This window comes from Camelina sativa, chromosome 6, assembly GCF_000633955.1.
Source record: "Camelina sativa cultivar DH55 chromosome 6, Cs, whole genome shotgun sequence".
NCBI lineage: Eukaryota > Viridiplantae > Streptophyta > Magnoliopsida > Brassicales > Brassicaceae > Camelina > Camelina sativa.
Window position 1 is genome coordinate 24,837,280 of NC_025690.1, and position 27,869 is coordinate 24,865,148.

At 40.1% G+C, this 27,869-nt stretch overlaps 8 protein-coding genes across 8 annotated transcripts; 5 read left to right on the plus strand and 3 right to left on the minus strand.

Annotated features, from left to right (window-relative positions):
- On the minus strand, positions 2,875 to 5,883 carry LOC104699451. The gene has a single exon (XM_010414754.1). It carries the CDS (start codon positions 5,881 to 5,883, stop codon positions 2,875 to 2,877), a length of 3,009 nt encoding a protein of 1,002 aa, XP_010413056.1.
- Positions 5,891 to 7,895, minus strand: LOC109133385. Its single transcript, XM_019246450.1, has 2 exons — positions 7,506 to 7,895; positions 5,891 to 7,433 (listed from the first exon to the last, which is right to left on the minus strand). Exons 1-2 carry the CDS (start codon positions 7,754 to 7,756, stop codon positions 5,891 to 5,893), a joined length of 1,794 nt encoding a protein of 597 aa, XP_019101995.1. The 5' UTR covers positions 7,757 to 7,895.
- LOC104793467 (putative expansin-B2) lies at positions 9,199 to 10,446 on the plus strand. Its single transcript, XM_010519821.2, has 4 exons — positions 9,199 to 9,391; positions 9,514 to 9,626; positions 9,712 to 9,899; positions 10,112 to 10,446. The coding sequence occupies exons 1-4, from the start codon at positions 9,199 to 9,201 to the stop codon at positions 10,443 to 10,445; spliced, it is 828 nt and encodes a 275-aa protein (XP_010518123.2). The 3' UTR covers position 10,446.
- LOC104699452 (expansin-B4-like) lies at positions 11,347 to 12,844 on the plus strand. Its single transcript, XM_010414755.2, has 4 exons — positions 11,347 to 11,494; positions 11,683 to 11,795; positions 12,094 to 12,287; positions 12,516 to 12,844. Exons 1-4 carry the CDS (start codon positions 11,347 to 11,349, stop codon positions 12,838 to 12,840), a joined length of 780 nt encoding a protein of 259 aa, XP_010413057.1. The 3' UTR covers positions 12,841 to 12,844.
- LOC104793468 (zinc finger protein ZAT4-like) lies at positions 15,797 to 17,187 on the plus strand. The gene has a single exon (XM_010519822.1). The coding sequence runs from the start codon at positions 16,039 to 16,041 to the stop codon at positions 17,050 to 17,052; it is 1,014 nt and encodes a 337-aa protein (XP_010518124.1). The 5' UTR covers positions 15,797 to 16,038; the 3' UTR covers positions 17,053 to 17,187.
- Positions 18,000 to 19,628, minus strand: LOC104793469 (SPX domain-containing protein 3-like). The gene is made up of 3 exons (XM_010519823.2): positions 19,187 to 19,628; positions 18,649 to 18,799; positions 18,000 to 18,550 (listed from the first exon to the last, which is right to left on the minus strand). The coding sequence occupies exons 1-3, from the start codon at positions 19,391 to 19,393 to the stop codon at positions 18,174 to 18,176; spliced, it is 735 nt and encodes a 244-aa protein (XP_010518125.1). The 5' UTR covers positions 19,394 to 19,628; the 3' UTR covers positions 18,000 to 18,173.
- On the plus strand, positions 21,504 to 24,180 carry LOC104793470 (vesicle-associated protein 1-2). The gene is made up of 8 exons (XM_010519825.2): positions 21,504 to 21,776; positions 21,898 to 21,968; positions 22,088 to 22,169; positions 22,320 to 22,435; positions 22,536 to 22,694; positions 22,835 to 22,885; positions 23,367 to 23,444; positions 23,728 to 24,180. The coding sequence occupies exons 1-8, from the start codon at positions 21,728 to 21,730 to the stop codon at positions 23,839 to 23,841; spliced, it is 720 nt and encodes a 239-aa protein (XP_010518127.1). The 5' UTR covers positions 21,504 to 21,727; the 3' UTR covers positions 23,842 to 24,180.
- On the plus strand, positions 25,522 to 27,784 carry LOC104793471 (phosphatidate cytidylyltransferase 4, chloroplastic-like). The gene is made up of 7 exons (XM_010519826.2): positions 25,522 to 25,819; positions 26,029 to 26,318; positions 26,411 to 26,601; positions 26,725 to 26,849; positions 26,926 to 27,059; positions 27,154 to 27,269; positions 27,355 to 27,784. The coding sequence occupies exons 1-7, from the start codon at positions 25,547 to 25,549 to the stop codon at positions 27,444 to 27,446; spliced, it is 1,221 nt and encodes a 406-aa protein (XP_010518128.1). The 5' UTR covers positions 25,522 to 25,546; the 3' UTR covers positions 27,447 to 27,784.

Here is a 27,869-nt window from a genome sequence, read left to right on the forward strand (position 1 = left end):
TTTTTTTTTTTTTTTTTTTTTTTTTTTAGGAGGAAAAATCTCTCTTTTGGTTCTGAGTGGTTTGAGGTTGGCATTATGCCTGTAACCACGAGAGCGGCCTGGCTGAGAAGAGCGCGAGAGCGGCTTGCTGCGAGATCGGATGATGTAATTCGTTCCGAGCTCGAGTTTTATCGTGCTTGGATCCAGAGGTTGAGAACCTACACTCTAGCTTTGCGCCGTAAGTTCGAGCTATGCTTCCAGTTTAATCGTGTGGATGGGACTGTTGCGTATCTCGAAACTATGATCGAAGAGGGGTTCTTCGTTCCGAAATGGAGATGGGATCGTTTGCTGGAGGAGCGTTCTCGTCGTGAAGCGGCAGTGATTGCAGTGGAGATTCCTAATCTCGAAGAGGGTGATCTTGAACCTTTTAACACTAGACCTTTCGAAAGTAATGCGGAGATCGATGCTTGCCGAACTCGGATCGACGTATTGCGTCGTTACATTATTCAGCTAGAGTGCACAGACCATATCTTTGTTGAGGGCAACCGTGCTGAAGGGATCTGCACGTACCTCGAGAGCATGGCTGCTAGAGGTGTGGACGTTCCACTGGACACGTTGGAAGGTTTACGTAACGATTGCCGAACTTTTCGGGAGACGGTCGATGAGCTCGAGTTCGATGTGCCCTCTAATGCTGATCTGGGGATACATGATTGATCGTCTGTGCGCGATGCTTGTGCCGAGCGTGGCTTTATGTTGCTTGTTTTGTTTTGAATCTATGCCGAGCATGGCCTTTCATTAGTTGTTATTTTGAACTTGTGCCGAGCATGGCCTTTTGTTAATTGCTATTTTGAACTTGTGCCGAGCATGGCCTTTTGTTAATTGTCATTTTGAACTTGTTTGCTCTTTGGTTATGGAATAAAATTGCGCTTTTCCTATCTTTGGTATCGAGTTGTACTTTACGGTGCAAGACGTCTCTTGGCTTATCCTATTACGTGTGTCGAATACCAAATGTTTAGGGTGGTAANAGTGCCATCCAAGGTGAGGAGCTCGTAGACGCCGGGAGTGACAACCTTGGAGATCAAAGACTTTCCTGAGCGCCCNCAGTGGGCGCCCATTTTACCGGCATTTAGCTCGGCAGTGTTTTCAAAGACTTTCCTGAGGACGAGATCACCTTCATCGAAGTGGCGAGGCCTGACTTTCTTGTTATAGAACTTCGCCGCTTGTTGCTGATAGTTCTGGATTCGGATGAGTGCTCTGCCGCGCTCCTCTTCGAGAATATCTAGAGTATCGAGCATCATTTCTGTGTTCAGAGCAGGATTATGGACGAGCATAGAGCGTCGCAGGGTTGGCACGCTAATTTCCTCTGGTGCAAGTGCCTCCATTCCGTACGCAAGGGAGAACGGGGTCCGTCCTGTAGATCGGCGGGGGGAGGTACGGTGCGACCATAAGACACCATCGAGTTCGTCAGCCTAGAGACCTTTCTTATCCTCAAGTCATTTTTTGAGTCCGTCAATGATTGTCTTGTTGGTCGCCTCGGCTTGTCCATTTCCCTGCGGGTAGCGAGGAGTAGACTTGCTCAGGCGAATTCTCCATTTCGCGCAAAAGCCTTCGAATTGTAGTGAGGTAAACTGCGTGCCGTTGTCAGTGACGATCTCGTACGGGAGTCCGTGTCGACATATAATGTTTTTCCATACGAACTTTTGGACTTGCTCAGTTCCGATTTTGGCAAAGGCTTCTGCTTCGACCCACTTAGTGAAATAATCCGTCATAATCAGGATGTATTTCTTCTGACGAGAAACGGGGAGTGGTCCGACGATATCCATTGCCCACCTCATGAAGGGGTATGGCGGTGTTGTTGTCCTTAGGAGCTCGGTCGGCGCATGGATGATGGGAGCGTGGCGCTGACATTTTCGCACTTTGCGACAAATTTCTCGCAATCATCGTTCATAGTAGGCCAATAATGACCATTGTTGCGTATGCGCATTGCGAGCGCGCGAGCCCCAGAATGATTTCCACTGGAACCCTCGTGGACTTCTCTCATTACGTCATCGACTTCTTTGGGACCGATGCAGGTCAAAAGTGCGCCAGATGCAGTCCAGCGGAAAATGTTACCATCCAAGAGAGTGTAATGTGCGCAGCGGGCCCGAAGGCGCCGAGCTTCCCATTTGTCGGACGGAGCAATGCCATCGGCGATGTAGGAACGGATATCTGCTTGCCAGTCATATGATCGTTCTTTTGGTTCGGAACTGGTCTGCCCTTGATTGACGGACTCGTGCTCGGCAGATACTTGTCCTGTTTCTCGTTCGGCAGAAATTCGTTCGGTGGATCCTTGTTCGGNTTACGTCATCGACTTCTTTGGGACCGACGCAGGTCAAGAGTGCGCCAGATGCAGTCCAGCGGAAAACGTTACCATCCAAGAGAGTGTAATGTGCGCAGCGGGCCCGAAGGCGCCGAGCTTCCCATTTGTCGGACGGAGCAATGCCATCAGCGATGTAGGAACGGATATCTGCTTGCCAGTCATATGATCGTTCTTTTGGTTCAGAACTGGTCTGCCCTTGATTGACGGACTCGTGATCGGCAGATGCTTGTCTTGTTTCTCGTTCGGCAGATATTCGTTCGGTGGATCCTTGTTCGGCGGATTCCGATTCTTCAGCTATTTGTTCGTTGGATATCAGCTCGGTGCATTCTTGTTCGGCGGACTCTGATTCTTCAGCTATTTGTTCGTTGGATATCAGCTCGGTGGATTCTTGCTCGGTCGTGCGTCTAACAGAAGTTGATGGCGCACCGGCCGATGGTTCAGAGATACGCAATGTTAGCACGGGAGGACCCTCACCTGTTCTTTGTTTCTTTGAGGATGGAATGTTGATGCTCGCATCCTCCATAACCTTTTTCTTTTTATGATCTTGACNATCGTTCTTTTGGTTCAGAACTGGTCTGCCCTTGATTGACGGACTCGTGATCGGCAGATGCTTGTCTTGTTTCTCGTTCGGCAGATATTCGTTCGGTGGATCCTTGTTCGGCGGATTCCGATTCTTCAGCTATTTGTTCGTTGGATATCAGCTCGGTGCATTCTTGTTCGGCGGACTCTGATTCTTCAGCTATTTGTTCGTTGGATATCAGCTCGGTGGATTCTTGCTCGGTCGTGCGTCTAACAGAAGTTGATGGCGCACCGGCCGATGGTTCAGAGATACGCAATGTTAGCACGGGAGGACCCTCACCTGTTCTTTGTTTCTTTGAGGATGGAATGTTGATGCTCGCATCCTCCATAACCTTTTTCTTTTTATGATCTTGACCAATGGGATCGATGTTCGTTGGGAGATTGATGCTCGGCTGATCAATACTCTCGACAGGAATGATTCGACGGAGGTCGGGGTCGGATGTTGAAGCGAGGACGGCCAGGGCGTCAGCTGGAGCATTGTCGCTACGAGAGATTTTCGTCAATTCAAACGACTCAAATGAGCCGGACAGTTCCTGGACAACCTTAAGGTAAGCGTCCATTCGGTCGTTCCTGCATTCGTAATCGCCGCTGAACTGGTGAGTTACTAGTTGCGAGTCGCAAAAAACTTGTAACTTCTTAACCCCGATTCCACCTGCCAATCTCATTCCTGCGATCAGGGCTTCATACTCGGCCTCGTTGTTTGAGGCAGTGAAGGCGAGCCGGAATGACTGTTCGAGTACTTCTCCTGTCGGCGAAACGAGATGTATTCCGATCCCAGAGCCGTGTCGGGAGGAAGCACCATCGACGTGTAACGACCATTTCTCTGCGCGCGGAGCCCCTGATTCTAGTTCAGGGGAGAGCTCAACCAAAAAATCTGCGAGTACTTGAGATTTCGCACAAGTGCGATTCTTGTATTCGATATCATATTCGCTTAATTCCACTGCCCATTTGGCCAGGCGACCTGATTGACTCGGACTGTGTAGGATGGTCCTCAACGGCTGGTTAGTTAAGACTTCAACAGTGTGAGATTGGAAGTATGGACGTAGCTTCCTAGCCGAGATAACTACGGCGTAGGCGAGCTTCTCCAAGGTTGGATATCGGAGCTCAGCTCCATCGAGACTTTTGCTCACATAGAAAATGGGATGCTGATCTCCCCTGTCCTCTTTAATGAGTACACCGCTGACCGCCGAGCTGGAGACAGCGATGTACAGGTAAAGCGTTTCCCCCTGATCAGGTTTAGCTAGGACTGGAGGAGTAGCGAGATAGTTTTTGAGCTCCTGGAAGGCAGACTCACACTTATCATCCCACTCAAACTTTTTGTTGCTGCGAAGCAGCTGGTAAAACGGTAGACACTTGTCGGTAGATCGTGAGATAAATCGATTGAGGGCGGCAATTCGCCCAGTAAGTCGTTGTACTTCTCGAGTATTTCTTGGAGATGGTAGGTTGGTAAGCGCCGAAATCTGGTTCGGGTTAGCTTCGATACCCCTCTTGGTGACGAGGTATCCTAGGAACTCTCCAGAAGTTACGCCGAACGAGCACTTAGCTGGATTCAGCTTCATGTTATATCGGTTGAGAACTTCAAAGCACTTAGCGAGATGTGAAACGTGGTCGGCAGCGTGAGTTGATTTCACCAGCATATCATCGATGTACACTTCCATTGTTCGGCCGAGCTGCTCGGCAAACATCCGGTTGACAAGGCGTTGGTAGGTCGCACCAGCATTCTTAAGGCCAAACGGCATAACCTTGTAGCAGTAAGTGCCTTGATCGGTAATAAAGACCGTCTTTTCTTGATCGTTTTTATGCATCATTATCTGGTTGTACCCGGAGTATGTGTCCATGATCGATAGAAGCTCGTTCCCCGCGGTCGCTTTGACCAGTTGGTCGATTCTTGGTAGAGGAAAGCTGTCCTTTGGGCATGACTTGTTAAGATCGGTAAAATCGACGCACACCCGCCACTTGCCGTTCTTTTTCTTCACAACTACAGGGTTGCTTAACCAGTCGGGGTACTTGACTTCTCTGATGGACCCAGCCGTGAGTAGTTTTTTGATCTCTTCGTTAACGGCGGCCGTACGCTCTAGTCCGAGTTTTCTTCGCTTTTGCTTGACCGGTTTAAACGTTGGATCCACATTGAGTTCGTGACATGTTATGTTGGGATCGATTCCGGTCATACTGCTCATGCTCCATGCAAAAGTTTCGACGTTTTGGGACAGAAACTTCACGAGCTCGTCCTTGATAGTCTGCGGCAGGTCGGCACCGATCCCTACGCAACGAGTCGCGTTGGAAGGGTCGATGTTTACCTGGATGATTAGCTCGGTGTTGGGACGGACACGACCATCTGGCTGCTCGGCAGGGTCTGAGATTGCGAAGGTGCGGGCACTGCGCTGTTGTCGTTCGATGATGAAGCAAGTTCTGGCGATCAACGGGTCTCCTCGTAGCGTGAATATTCCTCTTGAGGTTGGAAACTTTACGCACTGATGGTACGTCGACGCCACAGCTTTCATCTTATGCAACCATGGAGTCCCCAGGATGACGTTGTAGACGATTGGTTTATCGATGATGGCAAAATTGATGCAGTGCATCGTTCCGCCTACGTAGACTGGTAGCATGATCGTACCAACTGTCATAACCGTGTCGCCGTCAAAGCCTGTGAGGGGTTGGACGTCATGATCGGCCGTTCGCAGGTCTACCTCCATCTGAATTAGTACGTCTTTGAAAATGACGTTTACCGAGCTGCCAGTATCAATCAAGATTTTGGTGACTATGCTTTCACCAATTGTCATCTCGACTACGAGGGGGTCGTTGTGCGGCCCAGCTAGGCCTGACGCATCGTCTTCTGTGAATGTGATCGGCTCATAGGTTGTAGTCGGCGGTGTACTTTGAGCCATCCAGTCCCGCTTCACTTCTAGTCCCCGCCGATAAGCTTTGATGGAACGCACTGAGTCTCGGCAAGTCGTTAGGCCGCCCATAATCATATTAATTCTTTGANACCTGGATGATTAGCTCGGTGTTGGGACGGACACGACCATCTGGCTGCTTGGCGGGGTCTGAGATTGCGAAGGTGCGGGCGCTACGCTGTTGTCGTTCGATGATGAAGCAAGTTCTGGCGATCAACGGGTCTCCTCGTAGCGTGAATATTCCTCTTGAGGTTGGAAACTTTACGCACTGATGGTACGTCGACGCCACAGCTTTCATCTTATGCAACCATGGAGTCCCCAGGATGACGTTGTAGACGATTGGTTTATCGATGATGGCAAAATTGATGCAGTGCATCGTTCCGCCTACGTAGACTGGTAGCATGATCGTACCAACTGTCATAACCGTGTCGCCGTCAAAGCCTGTGAGGGGTTGGACGTCATGATCGGCCGTTCGCAGGTCTACCTCCATCTGAATTAGTACGTCTTTGAAAATGACGTTTACCGAGCTGCCAGTATCAATCAAGATTTTGGTGACTATGCTTTCACCAATTGTCATCTCGACCACGAGGGGGTCATTGTGCGGCCCGGCTAGGCCTGACGCATCGTCTTCCGTGAATGTGATCGGCTCATAGGTTGTGGTCGGCGGTGTACTTTGAGCCATCCAGTCCCGCTTCACTTCTAGTCCCCGCCGATAAGCTTTGATGGAACGCACTGAGTCTCGGCAAGTCGTTAGGCCGCCCATAATCATATTAATTCTTTGACGCGGAGCTGGAGCGTTTGGGTCGTCGGCCGGCTCGGGGTTCCTTTTAAGGGTTGGTGCTGGGGGCGGGGGCAGGGGTAGGGCCCTTGTGCTGTGCTGTGGCGCGGGAGCTGTGCTGTACTGCCTACTGAGGTTCTCGTTCTCAGGGTTAAAAAATTGATTATCCCTGTGGGCCGTTGTTAGTCGTCGCTCGTGTTCGACGTCAATGTGGCCTCCCTTGAATTTATCCAGCAGTATTTGCTGGAGGGTGCGGCATTCTTCAGTGGTATGCCCTGCTCGTTTATGGTAGTTGCAGTACTTCTTTCCACCCTTACCCGATGGGTCCCGGACCCATTTGTTATTCCAGGGTTTCGATGATGACGCTTGGGGGTCCTGATCGCTAACAGCGAAGGCTTGAGCTTTCTTTGCTTTTTCCTGCTTATCAGCGTATTCCTTGTCGAAGTGCTGACGAGGCTCATGATGCTCATCCTGTGCCTTTTCCTTTCCTTTGACCAACTTTGAGGTTGGCGGTTCTGGCAATGGTCGGTTCGCTCTCGATGCGCTTTCTTCGTCCAGCTCGATGTACCTGTTGGCGCGGTGTAACGCGTCGTCCAGGGATAGGGGTTCGTGGATGATAATGTCTTCCCGAAATCGGGAACCGTGAGTAAGAGCATTACGGAGAGCTGAGATTGTTGTGTCGTCAGCGATCGAGAGTTTCGAGACTATTCTTTTGAATCTCTCCATGAATTCCCGGAGTGACTCGTTGTTTTGTTGAAACATGTTCCAGAGGTCGGCATTCGAGGCACCTCGAATCATGAACGTGGAATGGTGTTGTAGGAAAGCGGTTGTTAGCTCGTGATAGCTTCCGATCGAGTTCGGCGAGAATCGGGAGAACCATCCTAAGGCCTTGTGGGCCAAGTTTTCAATAAATAGCTGGCAGCAGCCAGCTTCGTACTCCTCCTCGCTGAAATGAGCTCGGCCAATCGCAACACTCATTGAAGTTAAGAACGGTTTTGGATCATCCAATCCATTATACGGGGCGAACTTGAATTTGTTCACGTAATGAATGCGAACGCGGGAGATCCATGCTGTAAATGGCGAGCGCTGGACTTCCTCCAGTACTCGATCGAGATTGGGAGCGGAGCTCGTCGCCCGATGTACTCTCGAGGAGAGCTCGTGGAGCATCGTCTCGAGGCGCCGTATTGTTTCATCCTTGAGGTCTCCCTCAGACTGTCGGGCCGGTAATGTCGGAGTCCGTGGGCTTCGGCTCCGCTGGCCTTGACGGTCCTGGTGTTCGTCAGCTGGTTCCCGCCTGCTACGTCGATCGATGGATCCTACGACTATATACGCTGGGCGGCGTCTGTGGCCTTCGTAGCGTTCTTCGATGGACAGCGGCGCAGGGGGCGGTGGATTCGCATGCTGCTCGCCATGGTCGTTCTCGCTCCGGCGCTCGCTCCGTCGTTGTTGGAGCTNTTAAGAACGGTTTTGGATCATCCAATCCATTATACGGGGCGAACTTGAACTTGTTCACATAATGAATGCGAACGCGGGAGATCCGTANGTTGGAGCTTGCTTATTTGATTTTGCGATGCTTCTTGTGCCGCCACGATTGCTTCGAGCCGTTCGTTTGTTCGTGCTTCCTGACCGTCGAGTCGATCGAGTATGACTTGCATCAGGTCGTCGAGCCCGCTCCTCTGGACGGGCAAAACATTGGGGAGTGCGGCATTGGTGTGAGCGACGGCGTTGGTGAGAGTGGCGCTGGGGAGAGCGGCAGTGCATGTGAGGGCGGCGCTGAGGAGAGCGGTGGCGTTAGTTACCAGCTGGTCGGTGATAGGTCCGGGTCCGGCTGCAGCAGTTGTAAGAGGCTCGAAGGACGCGTCGGGCGCTGGCGGAGGTGTCGTGCTCGGCAAGGGGCCTTCGGCTGAGACGGTTGAAGAGGGTAGAGGCGGTACGGTTCGTGCTCTCGTTCGCCCCCATCGCTGCTCCGTTAGTTGCTCCGTCGGTTGCTCCGTTGCTTCGTTGAGATCGTCGCTAGGGTTCGTCATGAATCTTGAAATTTCGAGGAAGTGAGGACCGTCGGTATTGATTCGTCAAAAGGAAGTGTTCTACTCTCGCCCCACGGTGGGCGCCAATTGTTTGTACTGGGGATTGCACAACACTAAATAAATATCAATTTTAGGGAGAAAGAGTGAAGTTTGTTCTTTATTAACGATAGGAATGCGAGGTCGTCACTAAAACGAGTCAAGATCGTGCTCGTCAGTTCACAGGAGAACTGACAAGTGAGTCACGACGAGCTCGGAAGCTAACAGAAAATTATACAGAGAATAACAAGAGTTTTTAGACGCAAAGTATTGCTCTCGGGGTATTGTACGCGAGTCTCCCTCCTTTCTCCAACGAGTACTGTTTCTTTATATAGTGGACTGTAGACCGAGGGTTTCTAGGGTTCCCATCGTGAATTCCCGAGATTGCCCTTTACGGATTATTAATGACTTGCATCCATTTTGGTCGGGCCGGAATCACAGAATTCGTCTTGTTGGGCCGAGTGGCATATTGGGGCGTAGCCCATGTCCAACAAGTACGTACGTAGCACAAGTCATCCTCATTAGCTACTTATTATTATCATCGCAATGGCAGTTCTTGTCGTAGTACGATATTACATGATCGTGAACGTGCTCTTTGCTCTAACTTGTCTTCTCTTAAACTTAACTCATTGCTTTAGCCCCAAGAAACTCAACGTTTCAGCCGTCACGACCAGCAATTCTGATTGGTCTATCGCCGGAGCTACATGGTATGGTGACCCCAACGGATACGGAAGCGACGGTATATATATATATATATATATATACATGTTTGATGTCAATTACATCTCTAGATAAACAAGCACGTAACTAGCGATATATTTAATTAAATTACTAACCAAAAGTATATTAATTATTATGAAGGTGGGGCTTGTGGTTATGGAACTGCTCTAGCACAACCTCCGTTTTCGAAAATGGTATCAGCAGGAGGTACTTCGTTATTCAAGTCAGGGAAAGGGTGTGGCGCATGTTACCAGGTTACGTACTAATTAGAATGAATGAAGCAGAAGAGATTTGAAATACATGCAAGATTAGCTTATATACTCATATCTGTACATACAGATAAAATGCACTTCGAAATCGGAGTGTTCGAAAAATCCGGTTACGGTGGTGATTACAGACGAGTGTCCTGGATGCGTTACAGAGTCGGTCCATTTCGATTTGAGTGGTACAGCTTTTGGTGCCATGGCGATTTCTGGTCAGAGTAGCCAGCTTCGCGGTGCCGGAGTTTTGGAGATTCTTTACAGAAAGTATATACTTATCTAAGGATCACATTAACAACTTAATTATATCTTTATTTATTTTTTCTTAAAAAAAAAAAAAGAAGAGAAAATTTTAAATTTTTTTTGGGCAAAAGAAAATTATATTTTATTAATAATAATTACTGAGGTTTAAATATTTGAATTTTTTTTTGATAAATAGTTTAAATTTTGATGCGTGTGTAATGTTTCTGTGCTTGTAGAGTTGAGTGCAACTATATTGGGAAAACGGTGACGTTTCAAGTGGATGAAGGTTCAAACGCTAACTACTTCGCGGCTTTGGTTGAGTATGAAGACGGAGACGGCGAAATTGGCCGAGTCGAACTCAAACAAGCTCTAGATTCTGACACATGGATATCTATGAGCCACTTATGGGGAGCCGTGTGGAAGCTGGCCGTGTCGTCACCTTTGCGGGCCCCGCTGTCTCTTCGAGTGACTTCACTGGACTCCGGCGAGACTGTTGTGGCTACCGATGTCATTCCGGCCGGCTGGCAACCCGGTGCCAAGTACAAATCGAACGTGAACTTTCAAGTGTAGCCGCTGGAACTAAAAGTACTTATTATATATCTACAGGATAAATGATATATCTCTTGATAAATTAAAATGTTATATCTCTTACTTGAATGTTCAATACCGTATGTATAGTGACACAATAATACCTTGTTTTTAGTGGAAGATGTATGTTTATTTCATATTAGTATCAGATTTAACTTGTTTCAGTGTTTCATACTTCTAATAGTATGAGATTTCTTGTTCTGATATGTATGACTGTATGAGGGTTTGTAACATTCATTCATATCATACAGTCAATATTTAGATGAAAAAGGGTATATACAGTATTTTTATGCTTTAAGAGGTTACCAATCTTCAAACATCAGAAATAAATCATATATTATTTTTGTAAGCTTAATTATATTATTATTATTATTTACCAAAACTTTTAGTCAATTGTCAAACTTAATAAAATAGTTCATATATATCAGTTTTAGAAAATAGCAGTTTTAGAAAATTGACTTATATAACCAATGTAATTATAATTTATATGAGGATTTATTTATTTGTGGACCCAAAATATGATGTTATTTCTACCAAAAAATCTATAAGAAGTTAACTAATTATATTCAATTTCTTTGACATAAATTATACTTTGAACTTGGCTGCCAAATTTTCCTTAACATAAGTTTTTTTTCTTCAATGCATATCTTACTCTCTTCATTTCAAATTTACTTTCCCTTAAATTAGAGAGCTTTACTTCCATATATATACCAAGATTCACTTATAACTATCTTGCCACTATACAATTTCCTTAAACATTAAACGTACTCGTTAAACGTACTCGTGAGCGTATTCCACAAAACCCAATATAAAAATCTCCGTCATCTGACGATTCATTCGCTTATACTATATTTTGTTTATACAAAACAAAGTAGCTGGATCAATGGCATCATCACATAAATATTTCGCTCTGGCTCTTTTTGCAGTCTCAATAAAGTTTTGTTATTGCCAAAATGAGACTATAGATGTTGCTGGATGGGGGGCCGCCGGTGTTACTTGGTACGGTGAACCTGAAGGCGCCGGTAGTACCGGTACGTTATAATATATATATATATATATATATATATATATATATGTTTTAGAGTATATATGTATTATAATACCAAATATATATGTTTTATATTTGGTATCATAATCTTACATATTTGTTAAAGCATAAATACATAATTTTTTAGAGTAGTAATTCCTTTGAACATGATGCTTATATATATATATGTAGGAGGAGCTTGTGGGTACGGTTCCGCGGTTGCTAATCCACCGTTATACGAGATGGTTTCAGCCGGAGGCCCTTCACTATTCAACAATGGATCAGGATGTGGAACATGTTATCGGGTTCGTATGAATATATATAGGACAAGATCAATAGTAATGTATGTAACATAGAATTCATGTCTTTTCTTGCCCCAAAAAAAAGAAGAATTAATGTCTTTCTTGCTGGCTGAATTAATTTTTTTTAAGGTAACGTATAAGTCTAGAGTGAACATTAAGTTATTTGGTTGTGGTCAAATTGCATTTGTTTAGGAAAACAATAAATTAGATATGAAAGTCTGAGTGTATATGATATGGTTACAACAAGATTTTATATTTTATCAACTATATTGTAAATGTCAACATTTTCTTTATTATATAGATTGTGTGCAGCGGGAATCCAGCATGCTCGGGGAGACCAATAACGGTGACGATAACCGACGAGTGTCCCGGTGGTCCTTGCTCCTCCGAAGCAGTCCACTTCGATCTTAGCGGCAGAGCCACGGGTGCCTTAGCCAAACCTGGCAAAGCCTATCGACTTCGATCCGCTGGTGTTCTACGTGTTTACTACAAACGGTACATACTCATTGAAAATTTTATATAATTTTTATGTCTTTGAAAAAAAAATTGTATTAAATATTATTAATTTAACAAGAAAAAATTCATAAATCAACAATAACTAGTTTTAACGTTTATTGTTATTTTAAACAAAAATTTATTCAATTAAAATATTTCTCATATCTAAGTAATTTGTTATTACTTCTTACCAATACAAATTGTGATTTTAATTTTTTTAATTATCAGCACGGCGTGTTTATATCGAGGAACTAACATAGCTTTCCGAATGGACGCTGGGGCAAATCCATACTACATTGCATTTGTTGTCGAGTATGAAGATGGCGATGGAGATTTGGCCTCCGTTGAGATTCAACCGGCCGGCAGAAACTTCATGCCCATGCAAGAAATGAGGTCTGCCGTATGGAAGATCAACTCCGGAAGTGCTCTAAAAGGTCCATTCAACATCAGACTTACCTCTCGTGAGTCTCATAAAGTAGTCGTTGCTCAGAATGTTATTCCGACATATTGGAAGGCCGACGAAACTTACCGTTCAATTGTTAACTTTCATTAGAATTTCTGTCATTTTGTAATTCAACACTTTTTCCTAGTCAGAAAACGATATAGAAAACTTATAATATAAAGTAATGGATAATAGGAAAGATACATGACTTAATTAATCAGGGCTCTTTTCACCAATATGATAACTATCAAGTTGGTTAAGAGGTACTTACGAATACCAAATCCATCAACTTATTTCTGCATAGTGCATACTAAAAAAAGCATGAAAGCAAAAGTAGAATGCTTAGACTAATCATTTTACTAGAATTGATTTGTTCTAATTTCCAAATAATCTCAAGATTATATCCCAATTCGAATCCTAATTCTACATTTGGAAAAAAACATAAATAAATAAATTGATACACCGTAGACCCTTTGCCATTAATATTAGAAGAAATTGGTATTGTAGATAGACTAGATATAAATCCTACCTCTGCCAGACTTCACTTCCCATATACAAACAGATACATCACTTCGAATCAAACTATGATAAAATTTTGAGAGATTAGCCTATTCAATTTAAGTGATCAAAGTCGTAATTCCCTCTATCTCTAATGGGCCTATATATCAAAGGACTTTTTTTATGCAAGTTGAGAAGCATCGAATGTTACCAAAAGAAATAAATTTCAAACGAATATTGTAAATTAAACTCGTAATAACGTATTTGGATGACAAAAAAAGACTTGTAACATCGAATGCTCACGCCGCTTTTCAGGCGATTTGGAGAACCGGCCATACTTGTCACTCCATTGACAACTTTTAAAAATTTATTTTTTTCCATTTTAGTTGACTTATATCTTCACTCAATTGAATATTTATGAAAATAATAAATAACAACACATGAGCCTACGTAATCTCTATATTGCAATTATGTTTTATGTAAATTTTACGCCTCTTGTTAGTTGACTTCATCAAGAGTATTGCTAGTTCAATTTATTCATCGACCAAATTGATAAACCTATATGTATAGAAAAGAAGAAGAAGCTACCACCATCTAAGGATGTAAGATGCTGACAATAATAAGTAACACATATGCTTGCATATACTACTTAGTTAACAAGAAAATATTAATTTGAAGGTCTACTATATAATGAGACGAGTCAACGAGAGGAATTAAAGGAGTTGCGAGTTTTTTTGGCCCTTTAAGAGAGAGAGTGGCGTAAGTGGTTTGGCACCACCATTAAGTCATGCCATTGAAGAATAATCGTAACTTTACACTTTGCGTAGACGAATTGCTTCCACAAATTTAGTTTCCAAATTTCAGTGAGAATAATAAAAAAAAAAAAAAAGTCTTTGTGTGTTGTTGTTAAATTACCTTCCTACGGAAGTTCTTTGAATGCATTTGTAACCGACAAAATTGTGGAACGTTGAACTTTTAATTAATTAGTTTTAAGTATTTGTGATCCGACTTATTACTAATTGTTGTTATAACTATAAGTAAGACTCAAACTCCTATATGTACAAACTGTTTTGCACTAACGGATGATTGAATCTTGGAATGATCAGGTTCGATGAATTGACAAATATCACATGATCGTTGTGCGTTGTTGATCACGTTTAATACAGTAGTGTTATGAAAAAAGAAGAAATTAAAAGTGCCATGATGGTTAGGTTCGTATTAAACCAGAGTCGTCAATATTAGTGTGGGTCCAAAATTAGATGTGTTTGTAGCTTAACAATTAAATCTTTTTTTTTTTTTTTGTGGCTGATCCGGTCAGTTTTAGTAAAAACGCACCGAAATGTTTCAAAATAGATTTTTTCCTAAAGGACCACCACAATGTCTGTCCTGAGTTTGGAATGTTTTCCGACTAATGCCAGGGAGTAGTCAGCACGTCTGCATTTCTGACTACCAGATAAACCAGTTGGGTCAAAGCCTAACTGACAGACTTCTCATACAACTATAATTTTCTCACACAACTATGATTTTTGTTTTCAGAGTGGATAGCTGTGCGGTTTTTTTTTAATTGTTGGTTACTCGTAGTATGTAAACGACAATTAAGCTCATATCTATCGTCTAATCAAATCCGTGTAATCTTCAAGTTATGTCTATCTTAAACAAGAACGTGTGGCAGTGTTATATTGATAAAACGGAATTTATGGATTCTTGACTTTTTCTTATTATTAAATATCTAACTTGGAAAAATCCAAAATCAAAGGAGAAAATCCACTAAACACATTTTTGTTTTGTTTTGTTGCATTCTCCATTAATCGTATTATTCGAGGGATTAATGGACTTCTTAAATTAAGATTAGATGAGATAATCAAATGTTAAGTAAGCCGGCTTTTTTAACATAGCTGAGGAGGAGGAGAGGAGATGATACCGTCACTGACAGTTGGCGAAACCTCAACTTTTTTAGTAGTATTTTGTTTTTAACAGTAGAGAGAGATAAAGTTACTGGTGGGTGATGGATGAGTCACGAAACCGTCGTTTTGAATAACTACGTGGCTGTCGCAAACTGAATCAAAACAAATAAAAATGTTAACATTCTCCCCCTCATATTTATTTGGGCAACGCTTTGTTCCTTTGTTCTCCGACTCGTCGTTACAACCAAAAAAAAAAAAAAAAGGAAAGGACGATAATACCCTTCGTAGAAGTTAATTATTTTTGGCGTATTTGCAGTAATTATCTATACCTCCCAAAATAGGTAAAACTAAGCTGCGTTGCTTCTGATATTTCGTTTCGGAGGTGTTTAAAATAGAACTTTTGCTATTTTAAATCCGATTGAGCAGAAGGGTATTTTCGGAAATTCAAAGTAACTTTTTTCCTGTAGTAAGCAGAAACGGGCAAAGCTCGCATGTTACATTGTCCTTTCTTTCACCCTTTCATGGCAAAACGCTTTAATTAGAGATTATTATTTTCAAACACAGAAACAAATATATTTACTCTTTCTTTTTTCCGTTTCAAAAGATTTTTTATAAATATAGAGAGTATACAGAGAGAGAAAGAGCGTTTAAAAAAAAAAAAAAAAAAAATTTAAGTTTAATAGTTTTATATTTTTTTTGTGCTCTCTTCGTCTTCTTCTTTCTTTAGTTCGTTTGGTTGCATTGCAGAAGAAGAATGCTTTTTGTCACCTACTCTCTCTTTTTGTAGTCTCTCTACTCTTTTCTTTTTGAGATATAAACCACAAAACAGCTCTCTCTCTCTCTCTCTCTCTCTCTCTCTCTCTCTCTCTCTCTCTCTCTCACTTGTGTAAGTATCGTCGTGTTGAAGATGGAGAGATACAATTGTAGATTTTGCTTCAAGAGCTTTATCAATGGAAGAGCTTTAGGTGGTCATATGAGATCTCACATGCTTACTCTTTCTGAAAAACCTGAACTTTACGAGTTAACTGGTGAGCAACAAGAAGAGGAGCGGCCGAGTCAACTCAGTGCCCACGACACCGAGTCGGATGATGCTTCTTCTTCGTCTGATGAGTTTGATCATTTAAAGAGGAACCGTAGTACTCATGATGATGGATTGGAGTTTGATTTTGCGGAAGACGACGACGTTGAAAGCGAAACCGAGTCGTCGAGGATTAACCCAACTCGGCGACGATCTAAGCGGACTCGGAAACTTGGATCGTTCGATTTCGACGACTTTAAGAAGCTTGAAACGAGCCAACCCGGTGAGTTAGTAGTGACGGAGCCAGAGCATCACAATCACAGCTCAGCTTCTGATACAACGACAGAGGAAGATCTCGCCTTTTGTCTCATTATGCTATCTAGAGACAAATGGAAGCAACACAAGAAGAGGAAGAAGACAAAGACACGTGTAGAAGAAGAAGATGATGACGAGTCAGATCATGAATGCGAAGATTACAAATCTAGCAAGAACAGAGGAGGAGGAGGAAGAGGTAGATTCAAGTGTGAGACTTGTGGTAAAGAGTTTAAATCTTATCAAGCATTAGGAGGACACAGAGCAAGCCACAAGAAGAACAAAGCATGCACGACGAAAACAGAGCAAGCTAAAACAGAGTACGTTCATGGAGGAGTCATTATCACGGAGAAGAGAGTTCATGAATGTCCGATCTGTTTTAGGGTTTTCACTTCAGGACAAGCACTTGGAGGTCATAAGAGATCTCACGGAAGCAGTATCGGACCAGGAAGATTGAATGTAAATCAAATTGTTCGAATCCATAGAGAAGAAGAAGAAGAAGAAGTATCAATGAAACAGGGGACGATTGATCTTAATCTTCCTGCACCTAATGAAGAAGATGAAACCTCTTTGGTGTTCGATGAATGGTGAAAAAAAGTAACAGACTTTGCGTGATTCGGGTTGTCAAAAATTTTAAAATCTTTTTTATTGTTATTATTCTTTGTTTTTTGTTTTTTTTCTTGGGGGGTTTGATCGAACTAAAAATCAAAGGAGGCTACTTTTACATGTTCTAACGCCAAGTTGTTTCCATTACTACTACTAGCCTCACGTCGTGNTTTTTTTTTTTTTTTTTTTTTTTTTTTTTTTTTTTTTTTTTTTTTTTTTTTTTTTTTTTTTTTTTTTTTTTTTTTTAAAGATAATCTAATCACATTGTATCAATTTTAGGTTATTACTGTTAATTTTAGAAGCTAGAGAACTAAAGAGTGCCCACTTCGTCTATCTCTTTCGCCTACTATTAGGGGAGAAAAAAAAAAGTCAAATCTAAAAAGAGAAGAAAATTAAAACTTTATTGGTGTTCTTATTTTAGTTTCTATATCATTTTCACTGTAGAATCAAATTTGGCCCCTTTGGTTTTGGGTTATGTGAGCTACCCACCTACTTAGAATTATTCTTCACGTATACTTTTATTCTTTTCTTATGATTGGAAACAAACTCAATGACTAATGTTTTCATCATAATCACCACTCGAGAATCAATAGATATCAACAAAGTTTGTGATTCGAGTTGTTGTTGTGATAGTTCAACTAGTCCTATCAAGCAATTTGGTGGGCTACTTACTAGGATTTTATTGTTTACAAATTAGAAGTCATTAAGTAAACTAAAGGCCAACCGAAGTGATGCTGGGCTTATTGCCAAAAATAAATAAATTTATTAGTTTGACAAAAAAAAAAAAGAAAAAGAACAAAAGAATACACTTCTTACGAATCGAACTTGAGTGACATGTGACCCAATATAGAAATCATTATGGGTCTGTCTGTAAAATATGGCCCAATATAGAAATCATTGGCCCAATCATTAGGCGTTTTACTCTTGTCAAGTAAAAAAAAAATATGCTCATTATAATACCAAGGTAATAAAAAAGAGAGTTACAAAAATAAATATTACGATAAATGCCATTTTCCTGGATAATTAAGCTGAATATACTTTTTGTGTTCTAATTAAGATAGACTTGAGTGAACAAACAACTACCTTAGCTAGCATTAGCAACATCATCAAGGAATAGGTATGGGAGAAGAGAGGTGAACAGATCGGAGAACAAGATCAGAGTCCGAAATATTTAGCGGCGGAAGTGAGAATGCACTGTAAGTCGAACTTCCTCTTCTCATCTCTCTCATTGTCAACAACGCGGCAACAGTATTCCTAAATATACCTTCTCCCGCCGCTGCCGAAGTCACAGCCGCAGATCTTTCGTAACCTTCCTCAGCCACCGTCGCGGGAAACACCGCGTCCATCGTCGTCTCCCACTCTCTCACTAGTCTTGAAACAAGATCAGTCTTGAAAAAAGGCTGATGAAGAACCTTTTGAATAAACGGTGATCTTATTCCTCCTCCTCTTCTCTTGTCGTACTTCTTTAATATCTTTGCTAATCCTATAGATACATACATGTGTTTCTCTCCAATCATCAAGATTTTGAACATTTCTTAGTTTGCTAAAAAAAAAAAGGATTTGGCAAAGTCACTCACTCACCAGTGTAATTGATGTTACTATAGTTGACAAGAAGAACCATTTCTCCATGGAAATTGACTATATCCTTTCTGATCTCACCAATCTCCAATCTAAACATTTCTTCATTGTCTCCACATTTCTCAACCAATCTCTGAATCCTGTATTGCAATTCCTACAAATATTGTATATTATCATATTTATAATAATATCCCACTCTATCTAAAAGATTGAGTTCACATATGTATTGTTATAATAATATGTAAAGAAACTTCCACAAAAATACATTTAAAAATTCACCAGATAACACATAATAATCCAAGTTTCTGTTAGTATTAGAGACAAAACAAATAAACAAATCTAGGTGGATGATTTCTATATGTCAGTCTCGCTTTTATAAAATAAATCATCCTCAGATCGATTAATTTTTCACATTTTATAGTTATAATATATATCAACCAGTAGAAAAATAAGAATTATTTTCTCCTACATTTTTTGAAACACTATATGTAGTTAGATCAGTTTGACTCGGTAAACTAATATGTTTTTGTATAATTCATACCTTGTGGTGGATGATGAAATCTTCTTCTTGTTCCACAAAGAAGGCATTAAACTTGTCGATCTCTGCGTTCAACAAACCAACGAATATAGATTCAGCCGGAGCCGGAGAAGAGATCAGGTTCTTGAGTTCCTTGTAACGGAGAAACTTGTCCCGCCACTCCGGCAACGACTCTTGTATCTGTTCTTTAATCCTCTTTCCAAACTTCATCAAAAAAATATAAACTCAAATTCTTATTATATTTTATTTTGGTTAGGGAGGAAACGAATAAGATAATGAGATTGGAGGAAGAAGGAAGAGGGTAGTATAGAGATATATAAATAGTGGTTGTGTAAAAGAATATGAAAGAGGATATGCTTAGCTTTGGCGTGACGATGTGTTGTGTGAATGTGGCATGTAATAAAGAGAGATGAATAAAAATTAAAAGGTTATGGATTTATTGTTTGTTGTTGTTTGATCATGTAGAAAAAAGAAAAAAAAAAAAAAAAAGAAGAAGATTAAAAATCCTTGGTATATTCGGTCTCTAAACTTCTTTCTCTCTTTGAGTATTATGTTTGAAATTTGTTGGGTTTTTTTTTTTTAATTTTATTTTTGACCGGACCTTTTATGGTATGTTTGGTATATTACATGTGTTTTGTTGATTTCATGCTATCTTTTTATTTTATTTCTCGAAGGTATAAACTATAGAATTTTAAGTTGATTCCTCGATCAACTTTTTTTATTAATCCTTTTAATTAATTGTTGAGAAATGCATGCTGTTGATGTGACTGTGAGAGAGTCGCGTACTCGAGAGACCGTCGTGCATAAAGACAGGAAGAAATTGCCGGGATGTTTTGTGAGATTAGAGGAGACGAAAGTGACCAAAATGACCTGGACCCGTGACCAGAACTCAGGGTTAAAACGGTAAATAATAAGATCTTCGTGGAGTTATAAAAAAGTCAATAGACGATGATAATTCAAAGATTCCAAGAGAATCAATCAAGCATCCGTTGTTGTTTGGTTTTTGTAGCAACGAAAAGGTTTGGTAGTACAATTCCCATTAAGATGGACTCGTTGTTTCAAGGCCCAAATACAAACAAATCCATCACTATATAAGTCCATAAAAAACTAAACTCTAATGAAATATATATAAGCTTCTATATTTGGGCCTTGAAACAATGGAATAATAAAACAAAACATTGAAATTACAAGTATTGAAATATTATAATATACTAAATCGATGGAATATATTATATATATAAGCTTCATTTATTTGGAGACAATGATATGCAAAAAACCATACGGAAATGCATGACAAAGTCCAGTCGTTCGTTAATTTTGAAAGAGTAAGAATATAACATTTGCTTTACCTTTTCTTTCATCAATAATTTTTTTTGCACAAAAAAAAGAATGTAGTCCAACAAATAGCCAAAAAAAAACTGAATTAAATCTTGTGTCTAAAATTTTCTAATAGTCACATGATATCTCAGCTAAAAAGTTGCTAATATCAAATTTATAGGTAAAAAAAAATGCAAATTTCAATATATTCATGTAATATATTTTGCATTTATAAAACAATTTGTAATATATTATTGTATTTATAAGAAATTCAGAAGATTAATATAATGATAAAAAATGATATATATTTTAAAATGATTATATAAATTTCAAATTAGCGATATCAAACATTGATACAAAGCCCTAAACCCCTAAATCCGAAGCTCTTCTTTGTAACCGCATCCAAGGTAAAAAAAATTCCCATTGTATATGATTGGGCTTCAACAATGGATAGCCAAAATAATTAAAGTTTGTCCAAAATCCAGTGCAAGGTGTAGACATTATTTAAAAAAAAAAAATAATTTAAAAAAAATAGATTAAAAAACCATACTAAAATAACTTGGTTTTTCTTAATAGATCTGAAAACACTCCCATAACCTAATCAAAATATTTTCAATGGTTATTTTTTGAAATTTATAAAATATTAATTTTAATTAATTTATTGTAGAGAATACTTACTAATTTGATCAATTATGTAGTTTCCATTTTATTGATTTAGGCGCTATATATTTGGAGAGAGGAGGAGGAATCGATAAGAAAAAAAGAGACTATAGGGAAAGACAAAATACATTAAATGTTTATTTATTTATTTTTAATATACAATCAAAACGAAAGTCGTGGTTTTTCGCTGGTCAAAGATTAGAAAAAGAATTCGAGAGGGAATGACAATTATACCCCTGACCACGCTCCTTGAGAAGTCAGACGAATAAGGGCATAATGATAATATTATGTGAGTCTTTTTCCTCCGGTCTTAAATTATTTTTAAGGAGACGGCAAAGAGATAGATCGAAGACATACGTTGCTGCTGTCCCACGTTGTTCTTCTTCTTCTTCTTTCTTTTGTCTACGTGTTTTACTCTCTCTCTCTCTCTGTTGTTTGACGACCACCGGAGAACAGAGTCACCGCACCAAATATTCATTTTGGCTTCTTAAAGATTTGATTTTTATTTTCTTCGTTATTAATCAATTGAATCGAGAATAAAAACATCCCCCGGCGATCTCATCAGAAATGAGTAACGAGCTTCTCACCATCGATCCTGTCGACCTTCAGTTCCCTTGTAAGCTTTTTTTTTTCCTAATTCTTTCAATCATTCGCGTATGTCTTATTTAGATCTAACTAATGTTTTCCTCAAATTACTCTTGTTTAATGGTTTTTGAATCGTTGTTGATGTATATTAGTTGAATTGAAGAAGCAGATCTCTTGTTCTCTCTATCTTGGTAACAAGACTGACAATTATGTCGCCTTCAAGGTGAATTTTCACTTTTTTGAATTCCTCTTTTTGCAAATTTTTCTCTTTTTATCTTGAAGATATGTTTTTGGTGTGTATCTTAATGTTTTCATGGGTCAATTTTTTTTTTCATAAAAAAGGTTAAGACGACGAATCCAAAGAAGTATTGCGTTAGGCCTAATACCGGTGTTGTTCATCCCAGATCCTCTTCTGAAGTCTTAGGTTTGTCTCTCTCTCTCTCTCTCTCTGTCTCTTCATTTCGTTATTGATCTCAATGGAAAACAATTGGCAGAAGATTAGGAATTTACTAGTTAGTTTTTGGGATCATGGGATTGATGGTTTTTTAACCGGTTTTTGTCTTTGTAAAATTAGTGACCATGCAAGCTCAAAAGGAAGCTCCTGCTGATATGCAGTGTAAAGACAAGTTCTTGCTTCAATGTGTAGTCGCTAGTCCCGGAGCCACCCCCAAGGATGTTACTCATGAGATGGTATTCATTCTCATTATTATTGTCTGAGCACTTTCTGATTTGGAATATATGATAGAAATATGTGGTTACTTATCGCTGTGTGTAATAATGAACATTGCAGTTTAGCAAAGAGGCAGGGCATCGAGTTGAGGAGACTAAATTGAAAGTTGTATATGTTGCTCCACCACGACCACCATCACCCGTTCGAGAAGGATCTGAAGAGGGCTCCTCACCTAGGGCTTCTGTCTCTGATAATGGCAATGCTTCTGACTTCACTGCTGTAAGTTTACATCTCTTCTTATTACTTATATAGCTAATTATGAAAAATAGAACCTTTAACTAAGAAGAGATATCGTACATGTTTCTTTTCCTTTTCTAGTACTTGTGTTGATTTCTTTGCGTTATCCTCTTTAATTTTAGGCTCCAAGATTTAGCGCGGACAGGTTTGATGCTCAGGATAACTCATCTGAGGTAATTTAATAACCCATCTGATACACTTTCATGAAAACTGAGCTACCTTGGCTTGATAAGAATGCATGAGTTTTATACCATTACGCTACCTACATTAGTTTACCATTCAAACCTATGGAATTCTCTTTTTGCTTAAGTTCAGATCATTCCAGTTGTATTATACACTGCTTGACGTGAAATTCTCAAGACTTACTAGGCCAATTATCTTAATCTTCTTTCTGTTTATAAGTGAAATATTTACTTTGTTTGAACCTTTGACCAATGTGTTAGCAGTATTGAGGTCTGTGGTCTAGATGAATATGGTTTCCTCTGCTCTGCAGTTTTAGCTTTTTTTACTAATCAGTTTATGCATGCAATTGCATTAGTCTAACCTACTTCAATAGCTATATTAATTGACACAATTTTACCATTGAAGTTAGAAGACCTGAGTGGTCATTCTGTTACATGTAATTTTGACACCTATCGATTTGTTTGATATCAGGCAAGAGCACTCGTCACAAGACTAACCGAGGAAAAGAATTCTGCGCTTCAACTGAACAACAGGCTTCAACAAGAATTGGTAAGCAACTTTCACCGGATCCTTGTTGTATCCTTTGAAACTATTCCTCCCGATGGTTGTTTTAAGAATCAAAGGAAATATTTGTCTGCGATGGGTGATAATTGATAATTAGCAACATGACAAGCACTTTCATTACTAGCTTACATGGGTCTAGAGAAGTAGCCATGTTCTTGTTATATGAGTAGTTAGGTTTAAGCTCAATTAAGTCTACATACCATAAGCTTCTGCTTCTTGTTTGGCGAAACAAGAGCCTCTCTGATAACAAAAAGATTCAAAATTGCAGGATCAGTTGCAGCGGGAAAGCAAGAGAAGTCAGAGTGGGGGAATCCCATTAATGTACGTTCTTCTGGTCGGACTAATCGGTCTAATCATGGGATACATTATGAAGAGCACATGATCTTATCCGTTTCGAAAACCCCACAAGTCTCAAAGTGCTTAAACAGCATCGACATAGAAAGAAAAAATTGTGTTGAGGAGGGAGGACACATCATCTTCTCTTCTGTCTTTATCGTCGTCTTCACATGAAAAATCTCAACTTAGAACGTTTAGAGGATTTTATTTGCGTTTTCGTTAAAGACTTAGAATTTTTTACACATGCGCCTTTTGTTTACCTCTTTTTTCTACTCAAAGACTCTTGTTTGTTTGTTTCTCTTCTCTCCACTAACTCCTTTCTCTATCTTAGTCACATCTTTGTAATGTTTTCCTTAAAACAAATAAATAAATGTTACTCTGTTTACGACCAAGGAAACAGCGCACTTGTGTGATTCCATAAGCACATAAGAACAGCACCAAACACACACACAAAAAAACAGTCTAAACAAGATGGGCTCTTGAACAGGAGACATAACGGCCACGTTGACACACACAGTCTGGTATACGATGAATCCTCTCACTGCATTTATAATCGACAAAACTCTTTTCCTGTTTGCTTCTCTGAATATAAGTGGTGTTTGTGAAGGCGTAAGTGTTTGGTTGATATCTGCAGATTCTCTATCTATCGCCTCAACAAACAAGCATGAAACACATTCCTTCCCCTCAGAGCCATGGATTATGTAGTGGTCAGAATTCAAGATTTCGGATAAATGGGTCATTGCAGCACTGATCCTAACCAAAGCGAAATAGATGGCTGGCTCCTACATTATATCATAGTATCATAACCAGGCAAAGGAAATAACAACAAACGCATTATATCTTAATTATAAATTTCCTTATGAAGTCTAATCTGACCGTTGTGAATTTGAAGATTTCCTATTTTCTTTTGAACCTCTAAAATTATTTTTGCTTTATTTATAAATGAGAGAACTGTGTCTCTCTGATGTTAGTTAACGTTTCTTCCCTTCTTCCAGTTCATTCTTCAAAACCCTAAACCATGTTAGAGTACGTACGATAATGTCATAATGATGATGAAGTAGTAGTTCGTTGTCTTCTCCGGTTAAGCCGATGATGATCAGATCCGGATCGATTTCTGCTATGATCTCAGAGAGGTTCTTAGTAGCTGCTGCTAAGTCGTCGTCCTAATATATTGGATCGTCGGGAGTGAAGAAGATCCGGTGGCAAAGACTTATATCAAAACGATCATCGATGGCGTTGTGGAAACTCGCAACAGAGAAAAACTCATCCATCCTGCCGAGTCATCACCGAGTTATCTCGTAATTTGCTCTGTTTTTTTCTAATGCCGAAAGGTGCTGATCTGAGTACAAAGCCTTGGGGTTGGGGGCTTTTAGTCTGAAAACAAAAACCTTGGGGGATTTGGTTATCCGTTCATTTAAAATAAACATATTGTAAATTTAACATTTAAAGTTTTAAACTAAAATTTTAAAGTGGTGTTAAAAAAAATGTTAAAAGTATTTATGAATTATTTTCATAAATAATTTCTGAATTAAAATAGAAATTAATTTTAAAGAAATATATAAGAGATAAGTATATTTTATTTATAATGAAAAGCCTAAAGTAGTATTTAAATACTATAATTCAGTGGTAATAATTGATTAATTTCAAATTAAATAATTTAACATAAGATAACATTAATATGATCCCAGAGACACACAAACTCACTTCATCTTAACTCTTTTGAGTCTTTTCTTTCCATATCATCATATCATATGGGTTTAAATATTGGGGTCATGGTGAAAGGAGCAATGGCGTCTTTTGCTGAACCGGTTTTATCGACTTCTCTCTGTACATGCCCTTGCCGTAGAATTAGAAAACCCCTAATTCTTCCCCTTTCCTCGGAAAATTCGAGTCTACGTCTCGTCAACGATAATACCAAACCATTGTTTCGTTCAGGCCTTGGTCGAGTTTCAGTTAAACGGCGTTTACTCACAGCCGTTGCTCGAGCTGAATCGGACCAGCTTGGTGATGATGACAACTCAAAGGTAATAACTTTATGCTCTTTTCTCCTCGAATCTGTAACTTTAGATGAAGCAAGTTGACATTGGCCGAGATAGAGAGATAGAAAGACTCAATTTTTAAGCTTAATTGAGAAGTGACTTGATAGTGTTTAGGGATGTGAATCTCTTAGGGATTTGATCATTGTCAAGTGAGTGAGCCCTCAATGATTCCTCAATTGTTCATTCTTTTTTAGGGAATTGATAGAATCCATTACTTGCAAAATGTGGAAGATAAGCAGAAGAAAGCAAGCCAGCTTAAGAAAAGAGTGATCTTTGGTATTGGTATTGGATTACCTGTTGGATGTGTTGTGTTAGCTGGAGGATGGGTTTTCACAGTAGCTTTAGCAGCTTCTGTTTTTATCGGTTCCCGCGAATATTTCGAGCTCGTTAGTAGTAGAGGCATAGCTAAAGGAATGACACCTCCTCCACGATATGTATCTCGAGTTTGCTCAGTTATATGTGCCCTTATGCCATTACTTACTCTGTGAGTTTAGCTAAAACGCTCTCTACTTCGAAGCTTTATCTTGGTATCAATGTGATATGACTTATCTTATTTAACATGAAAATCTTTTTTAGGTACTTTGGTAACATTGATATATTGGTGACATCCGCAGCATTTGTTGTTGCAATAGCATTGTTAGTACAGAGAGGTTCCCCGCGTTTTGCTCAGCTGAGTAGTACAATGTTTGGTCTATTTTACTGTGGTTATCTCCCATGTTTCTGGGTTAAGCTTCGCTGTGGTTTAGCTGCTCCTGCGCTCAACACTGGCAAGCTCTCGCCTTTTCTTCTCCTTTATATCTCAGATGTTCAGTTTATTGAGGCAAAGCTCTCTGCTCTCTCTCCTACTTCTTATGTCCTTTTAACCTGTTTTCTTTCTTTCCATTCAATAGGTATCGGAAGGACATGGCCAATTCTTCTTGGTGGTCAAGCTCATTGGACAGTTGGACTTGTGGCAACATTGATTTCTTTTAGCGGTGTAATTGCGACAGACACATTTGCTTTTCTCGGTGGCAAGGTAACACCAATAATGATGCCTCTTTTTATAACTCTATAACCACTTTGAAGTTGATTTTAAACTATAAAAAGTGCAGGCTTTTGGTAGGACACCTCTTACTAGTATCAGTCCCAAGAAGACATGGGAAGGGACTTTTGTAGGACTTGTTGGTTGTATAGCCATTACCATTATACTCTCTAAATCTCTCAGTTGGCCTCAATCTCTGTTCAGGTACTCAGAGATTTCATTTTGGTCTATCAAAACTCGGTTTTTCTCGTTATCTCTCTGTTTCTGAACTGGTTCATTTGGTTTTTGGTTTCCTCAGCTCAATAGCTTTTGGGTTTCTCAACTTCTTTGGGTCGGTCTTTGGTGATCTTACTGAATCAATGATCAAGCGTGATGCGGGCGTTAAAGACTCTGGTTCACTCATCCCAGGACATGGTAAAGTCACCCCCAGTTCATACATAAATCAACGCCATTCTTCTCACTCCCGCTACTGCTAATTTCCTTCACTCCATCCTTGCAGGTGGAATATTAGATAGAGTTGATAGCTACATTTTCACCGGCGCACTAGCTTATTCATTCATCAAAACATCCTTAAGACTTTACGGAGTTTGATTGGTCTACCGGATGTTCCATAGCTTCAGGAAACCTACAAGCATTTCCACGGCAGTGTTCAGTGTTGTTGCCTTCGAGAGATCCGTAGGAGGTGAAAGCAGAGCCTGGGTCTTTTTATGTCTGATTGCAACCGGTAGGTTGCTTCTTGGTATGATGTAACAATCGGTTTGCGTTGGTTTATGTTAGATAGTTGACCCAAAAGGGGCAGTCTTTAGGAGTGCATATTTTGGTAGTCAGTGATATTCATGTTTTAAGTTGTTAGATAAACTGTAAGCTTATTAAGAACTCTTTATATTTATGAATAAATGTATAGAGTTTTGACTTTATTAAACTACCATAAACATGATTAATGCTGAATTGCAATTATTTTGATGGTAATTGACTGATAGGTCTACCTACCATGACCCTTGACGCTGCTCAATC